Source organism: Amphiprion ocellaris, chromosome 12 (genome assembly GCF_022539595.1).
Source record: "Amphiprion ocellaris isolate individual 3 ecotype Okinawa chromosome 12, ASM2253959v1, whole genome shotgun sequence".
NCBI classification, from domain to species: Eukaryota; Metazoa; Chordata; class Actinopteri; family Pomacentridae; genus Amphiprion; species Amphiprion ocellaris.
The window spans coordinates 18,799,198-18,819,516 of record NC_072777.1 but is presented as its reverse complement, the minus strand read 5'-3'; the positions used below and the strand labels follow the sequence as shown (position 1 = coordinate 18,819,516).

Here is a 20,319-nt window from a genome sequence, read left to right as displayed (position 1 = left end):
ACCATTCATCTTGGCAGAATTTGTGGCATTCAACTAAATTTGTTGGTTTTCTGACAGATTTTTTTGTTTTTGTATAGTCCACATATTCTTGATGGGGTTTTAAGTCTGGACTTCGAGAAGGCCAGTCTAAAACCTTAATTCTAGCCTGATTTAGCCATTGTTGGGGGTCATTGTCTTGTTTAAACACCCAACTGTGTTCAAGATCCAACCTTCTGGCTGATTGTTTCAGGTTTCCTGAAGAATGTGGAGGTCATACATCTTTATTCTTCCATTTACTTTGTGTAAAGCACCACTTCCACTGGCAGCCCCAAATCATAATACAGCAACAGCTAGGTGGTAGAGCGGGTGGTGTGGTCTCCACAGGCAACAGCCTCTACATAGTATAGCACAAACTCTAGGAAATATCTTAAAGCTGAAAACTGTAACCGTATCACTGTGCATGCTGTTTGTTAGCGTGGAAATAAACATCTGTCATACACAAATGTTCATCCGATCACTTAATGTTGATTGGCAGGTCGTTCCTATTGCCAGCTTATTTCCGTTTCAGGACAAGCTGTCAACACATAGACACACTGTCTCACTGTTTTGTAAAATTCATTTTGATGTTTTCTAAATGCCTTTTTAATGTTTATTTAGTTTAAGAAACTCTACAGAAATAGTTGGGTACTGCACCTATGCATTTTTTATGGTAGGGAAAACCCTGTATAATGAAAGTTTGTGATATTTATTTCTCGTTTAGATTTTCACATTGAACACTCGTGATTGAAACCAAAAATCTCTGCAGATTATGAAAGCTAGTGTGTCAACAAAGTGAATAAAACAGAGCCAATAGTTATGCAGCTGATTTTTAAGCAGAGACTTTTAAGTATTCATGACATTTTTTTCATCCTACCTGTGTGAGAAACTGGAACCACAAAGTAGCAATCAATTAAATTTCATCAGAAAATTTAACATTTAGCTTCTATAAGGCAATGCTTTGTTTATTAAATTTTTTTGTTTTCTGTTCCATATGCAGATAAATTCTCACAATTTCTCTGTGTGCGTGTGTGTGCGTGCGTGCGTGCGTGTATGCTTGTGTGTGTTTTGTTTGTACACCAGGATGTCTCCTGGCAGTGAAAGCTATAGCCTGGCCTCCTCCCTGGCATTAGGTAGATCCCCTCACAACCGCAGTTCTCCCAGCAACCTTTCCTGTTCCAGTGATGCATCTGGAAGCTCTGCTCACTGGAGACAGAAGTCCATGCCTGAGCAGTAAGAAACAGAGGGATTGTCACTAACAAAGTTTTATACTACTCTGAAGCACTTACTTTGTCATTCTTTTTTTTACAAATATTTTTCATCTTATGTTTTTATTCATGGTAGAGAAGCCATTGGGGATTCATAGTCAGAAGTGTTGTGATCAAGTATCTATCAGTTTATTAACTCTGTCAAGTAAAAAGCAATATGTTGTCAGACTATTTTATGCCCCCATTTGCATTTAAGAGGATGATTATGCATTTCATCTCAGTGACTTAAATCGCTTACCTTTGTATTTTGCTTTTTGCAATATATTAAAAATTGGTTTGAAATATATACATTTAACAATTGTAACAGTGTATGGCTCTAGTGTAGAAGTACGAGATGTTAACATTTGTGTCTTTGTGTCTGATAATACTTCTGACAATGGGGTTCTTTCATCGCTCTGTGGGAAGAAATATTAAATTTTAAACTCTCTTTTTCTGTCCATTCTAGATATGCATTTTTGATCAGTAAAATCACACATCCAACTGATTAAAAGGAAAAAAGTTCCTTCTGATTATGTTTGCTCTTTCACCAGGTTTGCCAGCAACCGCCATTCTCCAATGTCTGCAGAGAGGCGAGAGGTTGGAGAGGGGGGATCCAGTGGAAAATCCACTCCCAATTGGTCGAGAATGGAGGAAGGGGCGGGAGCTGACCGAGGGCCAACAGGTATATCCTGCAGGGTTTCCTCTACATTCATTCTGCAGCGGTGGCTCGCCGCTGCTAAAATCCCAGCGCCGCTTTTTTTTAATCGGCGCAAATACACCGCCGCATGTCTCCACCTTCACAGCAGTCTTGCGCTGTGTCGGGTACTCGCGAGTACTAAGGTAGACTACAGGTAACTGCGTTGCTCTCAGTATCTACTCTTTTTGTGTGTGCGTGCGTGCGTGCGTGCGTGTGTGTGTGTGTGTGTGTGTGTGTGTGTGTGTGTGTGTGTGTGTGTGTGTGTGTGTGTGTGTGCGCGTGCGTGCGTGCATGCGTGTGTGTGTGTGTGGGGGGGCGGAGCAGGAGCAGAGCAGCGCCGCTGCTGGGAAAAAATCCTAGAGGAAACACTGTACTATATACTGTATGTAGTCAATAATGTCTCTTGTTAAGAAATAGTGGTAATATTAAGCCTTGTTTTTACTCCCGTGCAGACACAACCACAGACAAGGGTGAACACCCATGCATTTGACAAAATTTACACTACATTTACCCTTGTGTACTTACAGATACAGACAGTATAACACCTCTTTGCCGCATAATTCTGTGTATGTATGCAAATCAATAAGAAGTCTATGTGAGCATCCATTATCTAGACTATTCAGTTGCTTGACTATGTTGACTATAAAACTGTGTATATGTATAATTAGAAAAAAAAACTTGTTTAGGTAGTTTAACATGCCAGCTATTTAACATACAGAGTGTACATGTACTGTAGTCGTTCATACATCCTGTAACAAAATATTTCACAAAACGAGCTCCATTTGTTGCATGCTCCATGAACATATTCCATAAAATTGGACAGTGAAAACTAATAAGGTTAGCCTCTCTCTCATTGCTGCGGTAAACTTTTCATCCATCCGTAATGAAATGCTTTGAATACTGGGAGGCATAGTCCATATTATATACAGAAATATGGACACCAAACTGTGTGGAAACAAGGCATAACACTGACCATACAGTATAACTGTTTTAAAGCCTGGTCAGCAGTCTACATATATTTACCCTTACTGGTTTTGTACACAAAAATGTTTTCTTTTATGTCCATGCAAATGGTGTGTTTTTGTATATGCGAAGAATGTGAGGGCAGTAGACGTTTAAATAGCAAGTGAGGGAGGGACAGCACAGGAAAGAAATCATCCATATTTATCTGTGTTGCTGAATCTTTTAATATGCCCGCTATCTTGAAAAGTGTCTGAATGATGTTTGTGTGTACCTTCTCGTTGACAGTGACATTTTTTGCAGCAGCTTTTCTCAGTGTTAATACCTAACTCTGACAGCTCTGCCTTTAACAGCGCTTCCTTTCCACTTCTCCCTCCTCTCCTCGTCTTCCACCTCATCAAGCTGGGAATTCCATTGCCTTCACAGAGGTCTTAATGTCCCTGCAAACAAAGTGATAGGGGGAGAAGACAAACATGAAAGGAAAGAGAGAATTATTGAATGGGGTAAATGGAGGTGTTCACACGGTGATCTCTTACAGTAGATGCTTTTTTGTAACTTTCCTTTTTCTTCTGTAAGGTTTAATAAAGGAGAAGGAAGAGAAAGGCGAAAAATTCCTTTCTTTCCTGTCAGCACAGTTTGGCCAACCAAGTCATTGTGTGTCTTTCCTTCCCTCCCTACAGTCTGTTCCTCATATTCCACTGCTGCCTATGTTTGCCTGTTGTTCATCTTTTCATTCTCTTGTACATTCCCTCTCATTTAATTGCAGTTATCCTCCATTGCACTGTTTTTTAGGAGCTTTCTTCTTGAATTCAAGTTTGGTCTCAGAAAACCACAAAGGCTGCATTTTCCTTGACCACTCTGATTCCCAGCAGGATGTTGCTCTGGTTGATTGTTGACCAGCCTAGTTTCAGCCATGTCCTCAACCTGTTCCCCACTGCCACAATCACAGTTAAAGACCTTAGTCTTTCATTTTGCGGTTGTTTGTAGCATTTATGTCGTTATTGGTCAGGATGGAACAATGTAGACTGGGCCAGCTCAGCTGAAGTCAGCCAAGTGTCCAGCCCTACACCATCCACTCCTCCATGTCTGTGGCTTAGGGTTCTGTCCTTCCCTCTTCCTCCCATTTTTACCCCTTGACCTGCTAGTTTTCAGCAATGATAATGTGGCCAGGCTCTGTCCCAAAATAACATAAGTCACACAGAGGCCAGAGTCGTCACTTCTGCTCATACTTTTTGTCTCTTGAATTCTGTCACACACAAATGGTCCTTTAACACACCCGTTAGTCATAATAAGATTTTATGTTGCTCATTATTTGATTAATTCATGCAGAAAATTGCTTTGTGTCATGACTTATCTCTTCTTTCTTTGTATTTAGCCCAACAAAACCTGCAGGCTGTACAGACCAAGACAGCTGGTTTATCTCAGCTATAATAACTTTCATACAACCAATATGTAGTGATTTATACTGCATGCGTATGCACAAGAACTGAGACAAGCAGGCATGCACACATGCAACCATCTCTAATTAGTACAGAGAGCCCCGTGGGCCACAGTGAAACTATGCAGAGTAATGAATATTCTCAGTGAGATAGAAGAATTTATAGATTCGCCCCAGCAGATGTTATGATACCTCCCTTAGCCGTCCCTCTCATGGTGCTGTGGTCATTAGCTGCCTACTCTGTATGTCTTGTTGCATAACATCTAGACAATTACACAATAGTCCCATTTATACCCTGAGTTTTGCTTAAGGACACATACGCACACACTCTCATGCGGCAGAGCTTGCCCAGAACAAACAAAGTCAGCAGGGACCGTCTGGAGAAAAATTTCTATTTGATGTGAATTGCTTTTTTAAAATTTATGACAAGTGATCTGAGTCTGTGTTCATGGACATGGCAGATGCAGGATGAAAACAATGTCAGTGATGTGAGTCTCCTAGAAGCATGATAGCTGTAGAAACAAAATACACATAAATGATCACTTCTCTCTTGAATTATCAACAACTCATCTGTGCACAGGGTTTGTTTACGTGTTTGTCACCAACCCTAGCTGCCTGTATTGGTCTGTTTATTGCAGATGGCCCAGTGTCTAAGTCTGGTCAAGGCTACTCAGGAGCTCCCCGCATCCAGAGGCAGGAACAAGTCATCCACCTATCCCCAAAGAAGGGCAGCCAGGTATGCCTTTACACCTGTCTTGTGAAATTTACTTACTTACTGTCAGTAATTCCTGACAATACAGTTTGAATACTCTCTAAACACCATTGGATCACTCTGTTAGCATTTGTTTTTAACTCATCCTCAAAGTATATTAAATAATATATCTTCGAATAATTTGGTCCCCAGATTACGTTATTAGCAACATAATTTAGATTTTTCTAACATAAACCTCCCTTAATTCTCATTTCGTCTTCTGTTTTCTATTTATTCTGGTAGTCGGACGGCCCTTACTCTGGTCATTCTAGCAGCAACACTCTATCCAGCACAGCTTCTAGTGGAGGCCACAGTGACAGCGACAAATGGTACGAACTGGGGGCAGGTGGAGGCTCCAGTGGTGACCAGGGTGACACAGAGCCCAATGGCCTGGGAGGAGGAGGCTACCTTCAGGGAGCGTCGGCCGACAGTGGCATTGACACCAGCTCTTATGGAGCCCCTCACCATGTCCACCCCCACTCTCATCATGGCAGCACCACCTCGCTGTTGGCCCCCAGTGGAGGCAGAGACAGCAGGGAGCGTTCAGCATCTCCATGGCATAGTCCAACTGAGGGAGGCCGCAGGATTCTTGAGAGGTCACCTGCTGCTGCTGAGTCTCCTGGCCCTCCAGGGGAAAGGAGCCTGGAAGGGACAGGTCGAAGTCCACCTACTCATCTTCTCGTCAGAGACAGCAGCACCTACAGTCTGAGTGATGCTGGATCACACTCGAGGTCTGTCTGTGTGTATTTGTGATAAGTGTTTGTGGGAAGAGTGAGTGGGAAGAGAAGGTAGTATATCTGTGTAAAATTTTACTTTATTCTTTAAGGCAGTGGTACCACACTTGAGGGTGGTATCACCTAAGATGTCACAAGAAAATTGTGGAACGGTGATATGATTAACAAGGCAGGACAGAAGAAGATAAATATTTTTGCTATGTGTATCTTTCAACTTTTGTCAGAGCTGTGCTTAGTTTTTTTGGAAAATGCTTGATTGTCAAAGCTTTTAACAATTTGAGAAAAAACAAATCTGAGAATAAATTCCCTCTTTGGTTGAACTGCTCATAAACAGCAATGACCTGGAATGAATTCAGTGTTTCTCAACAACATGCAGAGTGTGTGTCCTTGAGGCCAAGGAAATGTAAACCTATCAAAGGTAGTGATCAAAGCATTAATTTTAAAGAAGTATTTGAGGCTGAAGGAGCCGGCATTTGAAGCAGAAACACAGTCAGTGTGTGATGTATTTCCATATATATATATATATATATATATATATATATATATATATATATATATATATATATATATATATATATATATATATATATATATATATACAGGTTTCCAATTCTCATTTCTCAAGCCAGTGTTTCTGCACCCAAGAAGAAACCACACTAGACAACCTTTCTCTCAACAAGGCTTCTCTACGTTGAAACCAAGCAAAAAGTTACTTTTAACTCCCTCTTATCTTTCCACATTAGGCCTCCGGAAATGTGGAACACATGTCTAACTCTTCATAGCTGAACTGGTGTCTAGAGCTCAGAGAATTCCAGTGGCTTGCTCTTCCTGTTGAAACAAATCTTAATTCATCGGTTCAGATTAAGTTACAGTTCATGACCTGGACATCATCTGTCCAGCATTTAAGCTACATTTGTATTCTGTCAGAAGGAAATACAAAGAGTATTAAAGCAAACTCGCCAAGATTGGCTTGACTGCAGGTACTTTGATATAGTTTTCCCTAACTGACTTATGCATACATCCTTCCTGGAAATTCCTTGATGAAAGAGTGAAACATTTTTAACCTTGTTAAATACTTTACCCCAGACCAAAATTGATTTCTTAAGGGGTAACAACATTTTTAGTGTCTGCTCTAAATAATACAAAGATCTGGGGAGGCATTAAACAATCTGGCATTACTTTAAAATAGTTTATTTATCTTGGATTATGATTCAGCTGGGGTATATTTCAAATAATTAGAAATTATTGAAATAAAGTTCATTTTTTAAACTTTCATATATGCTGTTTATATTTAATTGTATTATAATCAAGTATTAAATTTCTAGTTTGAGTTAATCACTATTCAAGTACTATTTTGCATTTCATTTGGAAGGGACCTGGAGGCACAAAATCCAGAGTGTTTGTAGTCCCAAGTAAAGCTTCCACAGTCTGTGATGACTTGGGGTACCATGTCATCTCCTGGCAATAGTCCACTGATTTTATCAAGTCCAAAGTTAACACACTTCTACCGGGAGATTTTAGGGCATTTCCTGTTTCTGTTGACAAGCTTTATGGAGATGCCGATCTCCTTTTCCAGTAGAACATCTTACCTGCCCACAGAGCCAAAACTTACTACTAGCCATGATTTTACTGTGTTTGATTGGCAAGCCAACTCACCTGACCTGAACCCCATAGATCCTCATTCAGGGTTTTGCTAAAAGGAAGACAAAAACACCCAACACAAAATACAGATGAGGTAAAGGCTTCTATTAAAGCAACATGGGCTTCATTAACATCTCAACAGTACCACAGGCTGATTGCCTCCATACCACACCACAGTGATGCAGTAATTTGTGGTAAAGGTGACTCAATTAAGAATTCAGTATATAAATAGACATAATTTTTAGAAATTGGACACTTCCGTATTGTGAATCCTTTTTTTTGATCGATTTTGGGAAATATTCTAACAGTTTCAGATACCGAATTTCAAATTTTCATGAGCTGTAAGTCATAATTGTTAAAATAGTAATAAAATCTTGAAATGTTTTCACATTTAATGAATCAAGAACATATGAAAGTTTACCTTTTTGAATTAATAAGAAAATGTAACATCTTCACAATATTTAATATATTTGACACGTACCTGTATATCTTTCATCAGTATATTCCTCCTCTCTGTGTTTCTCTCCTCTCTTTCTCAGTGCTAGGCACTCAGGCCACAGCTCTCCCAGAGAGGAGTCATCCTCTTCAGCCACCTCACCTTCATCCCAGTCCTCAGCGTCCCCTGGACCCAAGAGCTTCTACCCCCGCCAGGGTGCTCAGTCCAAGTACTTGATTGGCTGGAGGAAGCCCGGCTCCACCATCAATTCTGTGGACTTTGGAGACACACGCAAGTATGGATAACATTTTTCAGGGTGCTGTTATGTTTGGCTTATGAAAAGGCTGCAAACTGAAGTTCACAGTCTTTACATATAAGCAGCACGGTCATTTATCACTGCATTTGTGGACATAAGGAATAACTGAACCAATGACCTACTGGAATAAGGACTACTTTTTAAAAAACCTAGCAGTTTATACAGGGACTGGACAAATTATTGCAACGACTAGTACAATACAGTATAATTGAATATGTTCACATTTACAAAAGAACACAAGAAATAATTTTGTGAAAGTTAATGATACTTTAATTTGATGCAATAATGTGCTTTTTTCTGCATCTCTGTATTATATTGGAGTGATCAAATTAAGATTTAGGATGATTCACTGCAGGACTGCCATATGAGACTGCATTTTATCCTCTTTCTTGTCTCTTTTTTTGGTTGCTGTTAATGTTGTTAACATTGATACTACATGATTACCCCCTTGTGGCTGAAGAGAGTATTGCCCCCCAAAACTGTAATGTAATGTCACTTAATGTAATTTGCCAATAGAAAGCTTTATAAATGAAGCTAAATGACCACATATCTATTATTTTTCAGTGTTTTTTGGACATAGGGACAACACATCAATAATACAACATGCATTATTTGCCTCACGTCTGTGGTTGCTTTATATGGCTGCATGTGTGTTTTAGGAAATCTCCAGGAGAAAGTGGAGTAGATGTGGTTCCAACCCCAGCTGCCAGGCCATCCCTTAGAGACATGCACTCACCCCAATCTCATGCAAAATCTACAGTGGAGGAAGATGTGAAGAGACATAATGCTCCAGATAGTCCACCACCACCACGCAAACATAAGGAAAAGGTACTTCTGTGGGCATGTTCATGTATTTTGTTACAGAGACATCTAAAAAATCATATTAGGGATTTTTGCAGTAATTATCAGCTTCTTTAGTAGGTGGTTCTGGTGAGTAGAGCTGCACTAGTCTATTTCTAAAAAGTTGTATCTGTTATAGGTTCACATGTAAACATCTGTGTGCAGCCCATGTTTGTTCAGTCCATCGTATATTCTATTCATTTTTTTATTCTTTGTTGTAAATTGCATTAGCAAATATTTGTTATAAAATGTAAGCATTAATTAACATCTGTGAATGGGTCATTCAACTTCAACAGCTTCAGTTTGTTAACGAAATATATTTTATATTCAGTACATTTTTTTCTTTGGTAACGTCTGACGTCTCGCCCTGCACCTACCATTCTGGTAACAGCATGGCCAGAAGTCACCACCAAGCCAGCCTCTCAGTCGCCGGCGCTCACTCCATCGTACCCTATCAGATGAGAGCATTTATCGTGGCCAGCGCCTTCCCCCCCTGAGCGACTCAGTTCCTGAACCAACACTCGGTGCTGATGTTCTCTTTAGCTGCTCCACCCTTCCACGCTCACCCACCACCCGTGGTGTGCCCCTGAGACGGCCTTCCTATAAACTAGGAGTCAAACTCCACGGTAAGGATAAGGAGTGGGGTAATTCTCTTGAAGTACTAAAGGCATGTTTCACTGCTGAAGTCTATTAAATTTAAACTTGGCATTCCAGTACAATACATGAGCAAATTAGTGTTATAGACTCTTACAGCCATAAACAAAAGTTTTCATACTCTTGTACAGACCATATGCATCATGGCATGGCAAGAATGTGGAAGTAATCATCCATCCTTAATATTTAATCTACATTTTTAAAGCACCAGTTGGACTAGTAGCAGAACAACAACTGTACCATACACTGTATACTTACAAACAATAGTTTCCACAGATGATTTTGGGATCTGTGGCTGCTTTGAAATGCCTCCAAGTGACTTTCCTAATTGTTCAACTCAATAATTTGCTTTTTTAGATTTGTGCTGAGCCGCTCAGGCTTTCCCATTGTAGTGGTTTTGGCAGAGTCTATTGGGTGTATCAAATGGGCCTTAATAAATTGCCTTTAAAGGAATCACCAGCTGTCGTCACTCATAATCACTCACAAAGAGTTAAGAGGATGTGCCACTAAGAACATTTGATTAGCATAGCTTTCTCCATCAGCAAAAATGCTAATTCAAGTTGCTGTGTGTATATTTTACACCCAGCAGATTTTGTCATATTTCTAGAAGACCTATAATAAATCTATGAAAGAACCAAAATTCATGGTTGTTTTTTTGTTTCAGTGATTCCATCATAGAAAATTGAGGATTATAGGAGTCACTGGAAACTTAAGATTTTCCTGATATACATGGTCTTAACCATTGTATGGAAACTATTGTTTGTTTATGTGTCTGGGTGTAGTTTAGTGTGCTCGGAGTACCTGGATTGTTTAGAGGTGAAGCACCTCATATTTTTTTCTACACAATTGTTGAATCTTTAGACACACTTATCTGTTAGTAAAAAAAACAAATATGGTTATCATAGCTCTAAATGTTGTGTGTTAATGATATCCATGGAATCAGAATAGTGCAGGACAAGTAGGATAATCCATTCCTGCTAGTTATGTGATACGGAAGGCTGTGTGTTAGATCCAATTTTACTGTTACAGATGTATATCTGCTGCCATCTTTTGATTGGAAATGCACAGTGGTCAAAGATGTATTTAATTTTGTGTTAATTTCTTTCCACAACTTTAATTAACAGGTGACCTTTCAGCATCTGACACATCGCTGGTGGATTTGGTGGAGCGTCATCGTGGACCTCTACCTCAGGAACTGATGCCCCTTCCATCTTCAGAGAGGGACAGTCCACTGGAATGGACACACCTGGTGGATGTGGCCAACACATTTGAGAATGAGAGAAACACACAATATGGTATAGTTTGTCTATTCATATCATTACTACATACAAATAAATGCACACGCCTCTTTATGGTATGACCTTTATTTTCACTTTTGTACTTTTATGTCACTTTCCAGTCCAGAGGAGTTATGTATTTGGGGATGCAAACCACCGAAGCAGTGGTGCCTCTAGCCCCCAACAACCCCACATAGAACTGCAGCCTGTTCCAATGTCACGGCCGTCATCAAGGTAACACTATGCGTTTACAGCATTCTCTACTTTAGCATTTTGCATTTGCATTACACCCCATTAAAACAAGAAAGGTAAACACAGGTGGCCACAGGACTGCAACTTGTCATTTTTTGAAGTGAACTGAATCTGTTGCTTTGATTTTTTAAGGATGTCATATAGTTCAGTATCTTAATTAAAGCAAAGGATAGCAATTTACTGATGAAAAGATAAACAAATTTCATTTAATTTAATTACATATTTAATTATATATCCATGTCCTTTGCGTTCAAAATAAATTTGATTTGGTTAGGACCCATTTTGATGTTATTGACAGTAATATAAGAAAGTTTAGCAACTAACCACAAAATACAAGCATTATTGAGTATTTATGGATTTAAGTAGATCACTAAGTGTACAGAGTAAGCAGGGCAGTACCTGATTTCCTTTGTTTCAATAAAATTTCACTTCCATTGCTTTTCGTAAGATGCTCCACAAGTACCAAAAATTCAAGAGAATCACTGGTGTAAACAGTGTTTACAAGTTTTGAGGTCAAGATTGAAAGTTTTTAAATATAGTTCTCTACTCTCTATGACCGAAAGTATTAACAAGACCTACCTATTGTATGTGATTCTTTTCGTTCCACAGTGAGGGTCACATAGGGCTGGAGAGGAAGGTGACCAAGCTAGAGGCCATGGTGAAGATGCTCCAGGAGGACCTGAAAAAGGTGAGACAGAACACATAATCATAACATATATGCATACATGTGTGTATAAGGTACAAACACACACAGTTCCAGTCGATTTGCATGTAGTGTACAAGGATATTTATCTGCATGTATACCACAGGATTATTTTCTGGTTACTCTTTTCTGTTCACGTGTCAGTAAGGATGAAAAATAAAGGAATTTGGCTGCTTTGCATACAATAGAACAGGGAGCGGGAGGTCTAAATAAATATCTCGTCTGCAATAGAAAATACTCAGTCAGCAGTTGAGCGTTGCTATTGTTGTTTTGAGTTTGACTCTGCTGCTCATTGTTGTTGACTGCTGACTCAGATGTCACTGCAATCACTCAAACAATAATGCTGAAATCATGTGGAAGAAGACTAACGATTTTTTTTCCTTAGTCTATATTACTGAAATAGTTTTCCTGCTCTCTCCACTCTTTCCTAGTTCATGTCTACATTTAAAGTACTGCAGTTGTGTCCTAAAAAGCTCAAATAACTTAAAGGGTGCAAGGTTTGTTATAAGTGATCTAACAGACTCTTCAGTGTCAGACAATTTTAGCAGGTTTACTGAAAACATATTATAATGAAATGAAAACATGCTAAAATGTAACTGATTGATTGGCAAAAAAACATATTAGCTACAGTTCTTAGGTTTTATATTTTTTTATTTTTAGGCTATAATGTCACATTTCAGTGGTCCCAACTCGTTCATGGGAAATTTGGTGATTTACTTTGTTGTGAATATCTTTAGATTTTACACTGCTGATTAGACAACACAAGTCAAAAAAAGGCATCACTTGGGGCTCTGAGAAAGCTGTTGTACAAATTTTTTACTGCTTTCTGAGATTTTATAGATGAAATTGTTAATTTGCTGTGAAGAAAATTTGCAACAACAGCTTATGCAAGAGCCAAGTGTGTGCCAACAAACATTCCTCATGGTTTTATATTATCTGTCACCTCGTTCATAGTTGTGGAAGCCTAGTAGGTCCCCTGCTGCTGTAGTCCTGTGTTCCTTTTGAAGGTCTGACTTACTTTGAGCTGCTAGTTGCTTACTTTGTAGCCTACCTAATGAGTTTAACCTGTTAACAGTGAAAAGTTTTTCCCTCTGTAACTGCAGTAGTTTGATGTGATTCATGTCTTCTGCAGTTCTTGGTAAATTTTCAGCTCTGAAATGTTGGAAATTTTTTAAGATGGCAGTAGATCAGTTTGACATTGAGAAAACTAATATGCTTTACTTTCACGTCCTTGCACCACCCCCGAGCCTGTCGAAATGAGTGCAACCGACTGACAGCATGAAGCAACTCCCTCCAGTTTAATTCAGTTTCTTATAGTGTTTTTTGTAACTGGCTAGTTTGACCATCAATATTCATGCTTTTAAGTCTTTGTCATCCATCGTTTTTTTCCTGTGTCAAGTGCTTAGTAACATCCAACCTTTCTCTATCTTTTACAGGAGCGAGAAGAAAAGCTGCGGCTTCAGACTCAGATCAAGAGGCTGTGGGAGGATAACCAGAGACTGCAGGAGGAGTCCCAAACCTCGGCTGCTAAGCTCAAGAAGTTTACCGAGTGGGTCTTCAACACCATTGACATGAACTGACTCCCACCTGCACATTTTAACTTGCACACATACATACACAATACATCAGCACACAGTCTAGACAAATATACAGAGGAGGGTCGACACTAACAAGAAACTTGTGTAGAAAATGGAGACTTGTTGAACTTTCTTAGCCTCATGCTGAACTGGTCAACCATATTCCATTGGATTCAAACATGAGTAAGTAAAACTGTCGATCAGGCTCAGCCTCCACAGACCCTCTGTTAAACTTCTGAGGATAAAAATGGATGTCACTCATCTAATCATAAAGGATTGACCTCTACTGTCCTGTGGGGCCGTGAGAGTTGTTGAATTGATCTTTTCCTCGTGACAAAATCTTTTCTGCAAAATTGCCAACTAGGAGGAAGCTCCTCTCCTCCCTTCACTTTCTGAAGAAGTCAACTTTGCCTCTTGCAGTTATTCCAGAGGCGAACATAAATACTCCCCCTTCCTGCCATCTTTCCTCAGTGGATGTGCTTCTCTTTTTAGGACAATGTTTCGTCTTTTGCATTTCTTTATTGTTTGTTTTTCACCTACGTTTTTCAAATGAAGCCCAGCTGCTCTGAAAGTCCTTTGTGCCAAATCAAACCTACTGCAGCAGGGAGTTGCAGAGACACCCAGGAGACCTAAAAGAAGAGATCTCTGAAATGCCACGCAAAGTCAGACCGGTACGCAATCAAACCTGGTCCAGCCAGTATGCGTTTGCTGGAACACAAGCAAACACACAATAAATCTGAAGCCACAGCACCAGGGGACATGGGAGGTTTTCATTTTCTTCTCATGTAAATGGAGTAAAGAATTTCATCACCTGTGTTTTCTCTTCTCAAAAGCTGAAACCACTGAACAATCACAGTGGCTGTTTGACCCACAGCCACCAATATGGTTGAAACCGGGATTTGTACAGTTTTTTTTTTTTCTTTCCCCCACCTTGTGTCTCTCAGATGTGGATTACAAGGTTCTTTCTACAGCACAAACCTTACGGAGGAGTATATTTAAAAGCCATTGGCAAGTGGTGCCATAGAACAGGACTGATCCAGAGTGCTTTGGTCTATCCTAATTTTATGTGTCTTATAAGCAATAGAAAGAAGTCAGGACTCCTGTCTTTCTAAAAAAAAAAAAAAAAAGGGAAAGTTTTCTCTGGGAAGAAGCTTGAAGAGGGAGAAGATGATTAAGAGGGTAAACTTACCACAAATCTCTGCTGCACAAGAGCCTGCATCCTTCTCCACTGCACATCATGCTGTGGTGACAAAGGAGAGTGAGGACTCCGCTCATCATCCCACTGCCTGGAACACAGAGAGCCAGCTGATAATACACGACAGAGACTTTTGCGTGAGGGAACAGTTGGAGAGTCTTTTTTTCCAATAGGTTAATTTATTTCCTTGTATTATAATTCCAATAAATAAGTTGTTCTATTCGTACAGTACAACTGACATCAGTGTTTAGTTCCTCAAAACAGTCACTAGCTATATTATTTAAATGGTTTTTGTTCTTAATTCTGACTAAAGCCTGACTATATGCTTTTTATTCTGTATTATGTTGTATTTTGTGGTGCCCAAGCCTGCTGTTGTGTTGCTTTCAGTGCCCTCTAGTGGTGACCAGTGGAAATGTCATGATTTGTAAATGTGCTGCCAGTCACGATGTATTTTTCCAATTCCTCTTCAGCAATCTGACAGACATCAACCGTGAGGCCACACAAGCATACAGAACAACAAGAATGATCAGAAGCCAGCTTTGACAGACAATCAAAGGTTGATTTTTGATTAAAGGAGCAGATGTACCATGTACTTGTATGTGTGTGTGAGTGGGTGTTGCCTGTTCATCGAACATCTCTAGTTTTCCTCAGGTTCAGCTTTTGTTGGGAACATTAGGATATTTTAACAAAAAAAAAATGGAACGGGTTCTTTAAAAACCAAACCCATGATGATGAGAGGGAGCTACAGTACCAGTGGCAGTGTGTTTGTTGTCATTGTGTGAATGTACATCAGTCTATCCAGCTGTGCCTACAGTCACTTATTTTGGTCATTTACTCCCAGGCAGAGCAGGGACGTGCCTTTGAAACAGCACCTGGGAAACAGATAAAAGGGAAAGGCTCTTCTTCTTCATCCTGAAAGATAAGCACACCTGGTTCAGTAACAAGCACACACTCACCTGACACACTTCTTTTTAATCAAGCTCATACTCACAGTTGTTGACTCGGCTGCATTAATGTTTATCCGTGGAAACTGCTGCGAGGCCTCAGCCTTTCTCTTGTCCAGATGCATATTTTTACTGAATACAATCAGGCAGGCCAGCCTCTCCATGCAGGGACGAGAGTGTGAGAAGTGTATGGAAATAGTTTGTGTGTGCGCCTTTGCTTTCAGTTACATACATATATATTAGAGGGACTGGCTGCTGTAATACAAGAGTGCTTGAAGATGATTTTCCCCAAGTTACAATGCAACATCCAACACAAGCAAACCACAGAGTTATTTTCTCAACCAGGTATTTGACATGACAATGACAAAGGGTTGGGGTTCATATAGGTCACTTTAAAACTTTTATATGGGTGTAAGCCTTAATTCTATGTCTTTTGCCATCCAAGCCTTTTGATGACAAAAGACTTCCAGGTTTTAAATTACTTTAAATTGAATTTGCATCATAAATTGAGGGAATTAAAACCCTGCAGCATATGGCAAAAATCATCACCCAGGTCTGAATGTAAAGATGCGCCTAAAGCAGTTGTGATGTTTACTATAACTGACATTTTCATTCAGCTCTGTGGTTGTGCAGAAAAATGAATGTAGTCTTCATGAAAGTATTGGTTCTGTTTTAAGAATCTCTTGTCGGTTTGTTTCGATCGCAGTGACACCAACTGACAGTGTGTAACTGATTTGAGTGTTTTAGCAGTTTTACAAGTTGGCCAGTTGTGAAAATTAGTCCAGTAGTCATCCAGTAATATGACATTCTTCAAATATTCACAAAAGACGAGCCATCAATACACAAGTGTTCCAGATCTATAAAGTTTTGACTGTAAATTGTTAATTATAAACACTGGTTTCCTGTCCATAAGTAAGTTGATGCTTAACTGATGACTAAATTTCCTAAGGCAGTGTTTCATATTTTATTGTACATGGAAAGTGCTCTAGGTTTTGTATTTCGAATTAAGTATGACCAGATGATAAAGCGTGTAGTGCAGATGTTTTGGTCGCATCTTTAAAAGTGTTCATCAACGTGGATGTTAGATTCAGTTGTCAACTTTTCTTCAAAGACAGAAACACACGTATGCCAGTCCAGTCTTTCAGCTGTGAATGTTGCGTTATTTTACAGTGCATATAAGTTTTCTTTCCTTGGCTTTGTTTTGGTTGCTTGACCGAAGAATATTGGAAATGGGAATGTTCAGATGTTCAAATGTTCCATTTTGTAATATCTTATTTTTGAGATCTTTTGCACAATGTTTTATATAAAGGATTGCGTTTACAGGTTTGGGGTAGAAGACAGGTGAATTGTTCCTTTCCTGTGCAATCTTGTCTAGATATTGCTCCATAATTTTCTTGCCAGTGCAGCTCCTGACAAACAGAGGAAGGTGCTTGACTTTATTCACTTCAAAAAATATGACGCCTGTTTTTCGTTAAGCATCACTGATCAAACAAGAGCAGACTGGATGGAGTTTACACCGTAGGGATGCTGGTTTTCAGTCACGCACAACTTGCGAGGTCAGTGATTGCAACAAGGGAGGAAGGTTTCACAAAGCTCAGAGATGCAGCCTGCACTGCTGTGTCCTGATCCGTTTTTTTTTCCCCTCCTGTGGGAAGAACAAACTAAACAGGAAGGTGATCAACTCTGACCGGAGATAAAGCTCACAATTCGAAGAGGACCATACATTCTACAGAATTGAAAGTACTGTTTACATCCCAGATCCATTGTCTTTGTAAAATGTAAAGGTATGAAAAAGACATTTGCAGTGATCACAGTATTAAAGTTTCTGAAATAAATAAATGCCATATTGAGTTGTGATGCTGTCTTTCTGTTCCTGCACTGTACTGTCTTAAATATCTGGATCTCTGGCTTGCTTTTTAAAGAGTAAGATAATTTGTCATGTGTTCCTCAGTGGCTCAAACACTAATATCAGCTTACTTTGAGTCAGAGGGGGAGTGAATTTGTTTTTAGGGTTAGGGTTTAAACTTTATTGAAGAAGCAGCGCTGTCCTGCTATACTGGAGCTATACAGTAAATACACTCACTCATGTCCTTATTTTTGAAAGAAAAGCATTTTTTCCCCCAATGAAGATAACATTAAATCAATCAGAAATCCAGTCTAGACATTGTTATTGTGGTAAATGACTATTCTAGCTGGAAACGGCTGATTTTGAATGGAATATCTACATAGGGGTACAGAGGAACATTTCCAGCAACCATCACTCCTGTGTTCTAATGCTACATTGTGTTAGCTAAAGATGTTGAAAGGTTAATTGATAATTATAAAAACCCTTGTGCAATTGTGCTCGCACATGAATAAAAGTGTGAGTTTTCATGGAAAACATGAAATTGCCTGGGTGACCCCAAGCTTTTGAACGGTAGTGTAAGTGAGTACCTCCTGTGCTATATCACTGAAATGATTCCTAAATGGGAAATACTGTAAAGCACTTTGTGTACCAGTGAGGTAGAAAAACACTATACAAGTGCAGACCGTTTACCATTTAAACTGCTGCTACTGTTTAACTGAGAAGCAAGCAACTAAGGTCTAACAATTTAGAATCATTGATATTTAAATAATACACACATGGACAAAATTGTTGGTACCCCTCAGTTAATGAAAGAAAAACCCAGAATGGTCACAGAAATAATTTGAATCTGACAAAAGTAATGATAAAATTCTATGAAAATTAAGCAATGAAATCAGACATTGCTTTTGAACCGTGGTTCAACAGATTTCTTTTAAAAAATAAACTCATGAAACAGGCCTGGACAAAAATGATGGTACCCCTAGAAAAGACTGAAAATAATGTGACCATAGAGACATGTTCAATCAAGGTGTGTCCTCTAATTAGCATCACAGGTGTCTACAAACTTGGAATCAGTCAGTCGGCCTATTTATAGGGTTACAAGTAGTCACTGTGCTGTTTGGTGACATGGTGTGTACCACACTAAACATGGACCAGAGGAAGTGAAGGAGAGAGTTGTCTCAGGAGATTAGAAAGAAAATTATAGACCAGCATGTTAAAGGTAAAGGCTATAAGACCATCTCCAAGCAGCTTGATGTTCCTGTGACTACAGTTGCACATATTATTCAGAAATTTAAGATCCATGGGACTGTAGCCAACCTTCCTGGATGTGGCCGCAGGAGGAAAATTGATGACAAATGGAAGAGACAGATAATACGAATGTTTACAAAAGAGCCCAGAACAACCTCTAAAGACATTAAAGGTGAACTCCAAGGTCAAGGTACATCAGTGTCAGATCACACCATCCGTCATTGTTTGAGCCAAAGTGGACTTCATGGGAGACGACCAAGGAGGACACCATTGTTGAAAACAAATCATAAAAAAGCCTGACTGGAATTTGCTAAACTGCATGTTGACAAGCCACAAAGCTTCTGGGAGAATATCCTATGGAGAGATGAGACAAAACTGGAACTTTTTGGCAAGGCATCAGCTCTATGTTCACAGATGCAAAAATGAAGCATAGGAAGAAAAGAACACTGTCCCTACTGTGAAACATGGAGGAGGTTCTGTTATGTTGTGGGGCTGCTTTGCTGCATCTGGCACAGGGTGTCTTGTATCTGTGCAGGGTACAATGAAATCTCATGACTATCAAGGTATTCTAGAGAGAAATGTGCTGCCCAGTGTCAGAAAGCTTGGTCTCAGTCACAGGTCATGGGTCTTGCAACAGGATAATGAGCCAAAACACACAGCTAAAAACAGCCAAGAATGTCTAAGAGGAAAACACTGGACTATTGTGAAGTAGCCTTCTATGAGCCCTGATCTAAATCCTATTGAACATCTGTGGAAGGAGCTGAAACATGCTGTCTGGAGAAGGAATCCTTCAAACCTGAGACAACTGGAGCAGTCTGCTCATGAGGAGTGGACCAGAATACCTGCTGAGAGGTGCAGAAGTCTCATTGACAGTTACAGAAATCTTTTGATTGCAGTGATTGCCTCAAAAGGTTGTGCAACAAAATATTAAGTTAAGGGTACCATCATTTTTGTCCAGGCCTGTTTTATGAGTTTATTTTTTAAATAATTCTGTTAAACCACAGTTCAAAAGCAATGTCTGATTTTCATTGGTTAATTTTCATAGAATTTTTATTTACTATTACTTTTGTAAGATTCAGATTATCTCTGTGACTATTGTGGGTTTTTCTTTCATTAACCGAGGGGTACCAACAATTTTGTCCATGTGTGTAATGCACAAAGATGTGTTCCCTTCTGGTGTGTACTGTATGTTAATGGACTGGTGCACCACAGTTTCACAAGAGACAAAGTATGATTTCTGGAGCTTTAATATTAGAAAATTGTGGTCAATTTGAACTATTCTGTCTGAATTTTGATCCAATAAATGGATCAGCTGCTGCAAAAAAAGTTTTTCCAAAACAATGAAGCATGTTTATCTGTTTTCAGCATGCCTGATAGCCGTTACTGCAATAAAGCCCCCTTTGACAATCTAGCAAAAGAATCTAAAGAAATGTCCTAGTAGTCACAAAAAACATTCTCATCAAAATGTCTATTTGGAGCTATGATTAAAATTATTTGTGTTTTCATTTAGTTCAGTTTTACATCAATCTCAGTCTCCCAAATCTCCAA

General features: G+C 39.3%; 1 protein-coding gene across 6 annotated transcripts in view; it reads left to right on the top strand.

Annotated features, from left to right (window-relative positions):
• Positions 1-17,527, top strand: part of sipa1l1 (signal-induced proliferation-associated 1 like 1) — a 96,028-nt gene extending 78,501 nt beyond the window's left edge. For all 6 annotated transcript variants that reach the window (XM_035948823.2, XM_035948821.2, XM_055015870.1 and 3 more), the window contains 11 exons: positions 1,099-1,248; positions 1,814-1,944; positions 4,996-5,093; positions 5,352-5,839; positions 8,023-8,214; positions 8,895-9,063; positions 9,467-9,701; positions 10,854-11,024; positions 11,129-11,240; positions 11,868-11,946; positions 13,398-17,527. In XM_035948823.2, coding sequence (XP_035804716.2) covers positions 1,099-1,248; positions 1,814-1,944; positions 4,996-5,093; positions 5,352-5,839; positions 8,023-8,214; positions 8,895-9,063; positions 9,467-9,701; positions 10,854-11,024; positions 11,129-11,240; positions 11,868-11,946; positions 13,398-13,541 — 1,969 coding nt within the window. In that variant the 3' untranslated portion in view covers positions 13,542-17,527. The remainder of the gene's footprint in view (positions 1-1,098; positions 1,249-1,813; positions 1,945-4,995; positions 5,094-5,351; positions 5,840-8,022; positions 8,215-8,894; positions 9,064-9,466; positions 9,702-10,853; positions 11,025-11,128; positions 11,241-11,867; positions 11,947-13,397) is intronic.
• The last annotated feature ends 2,792 nt before the right edge of the window (positions 17,528-20,319 follow it).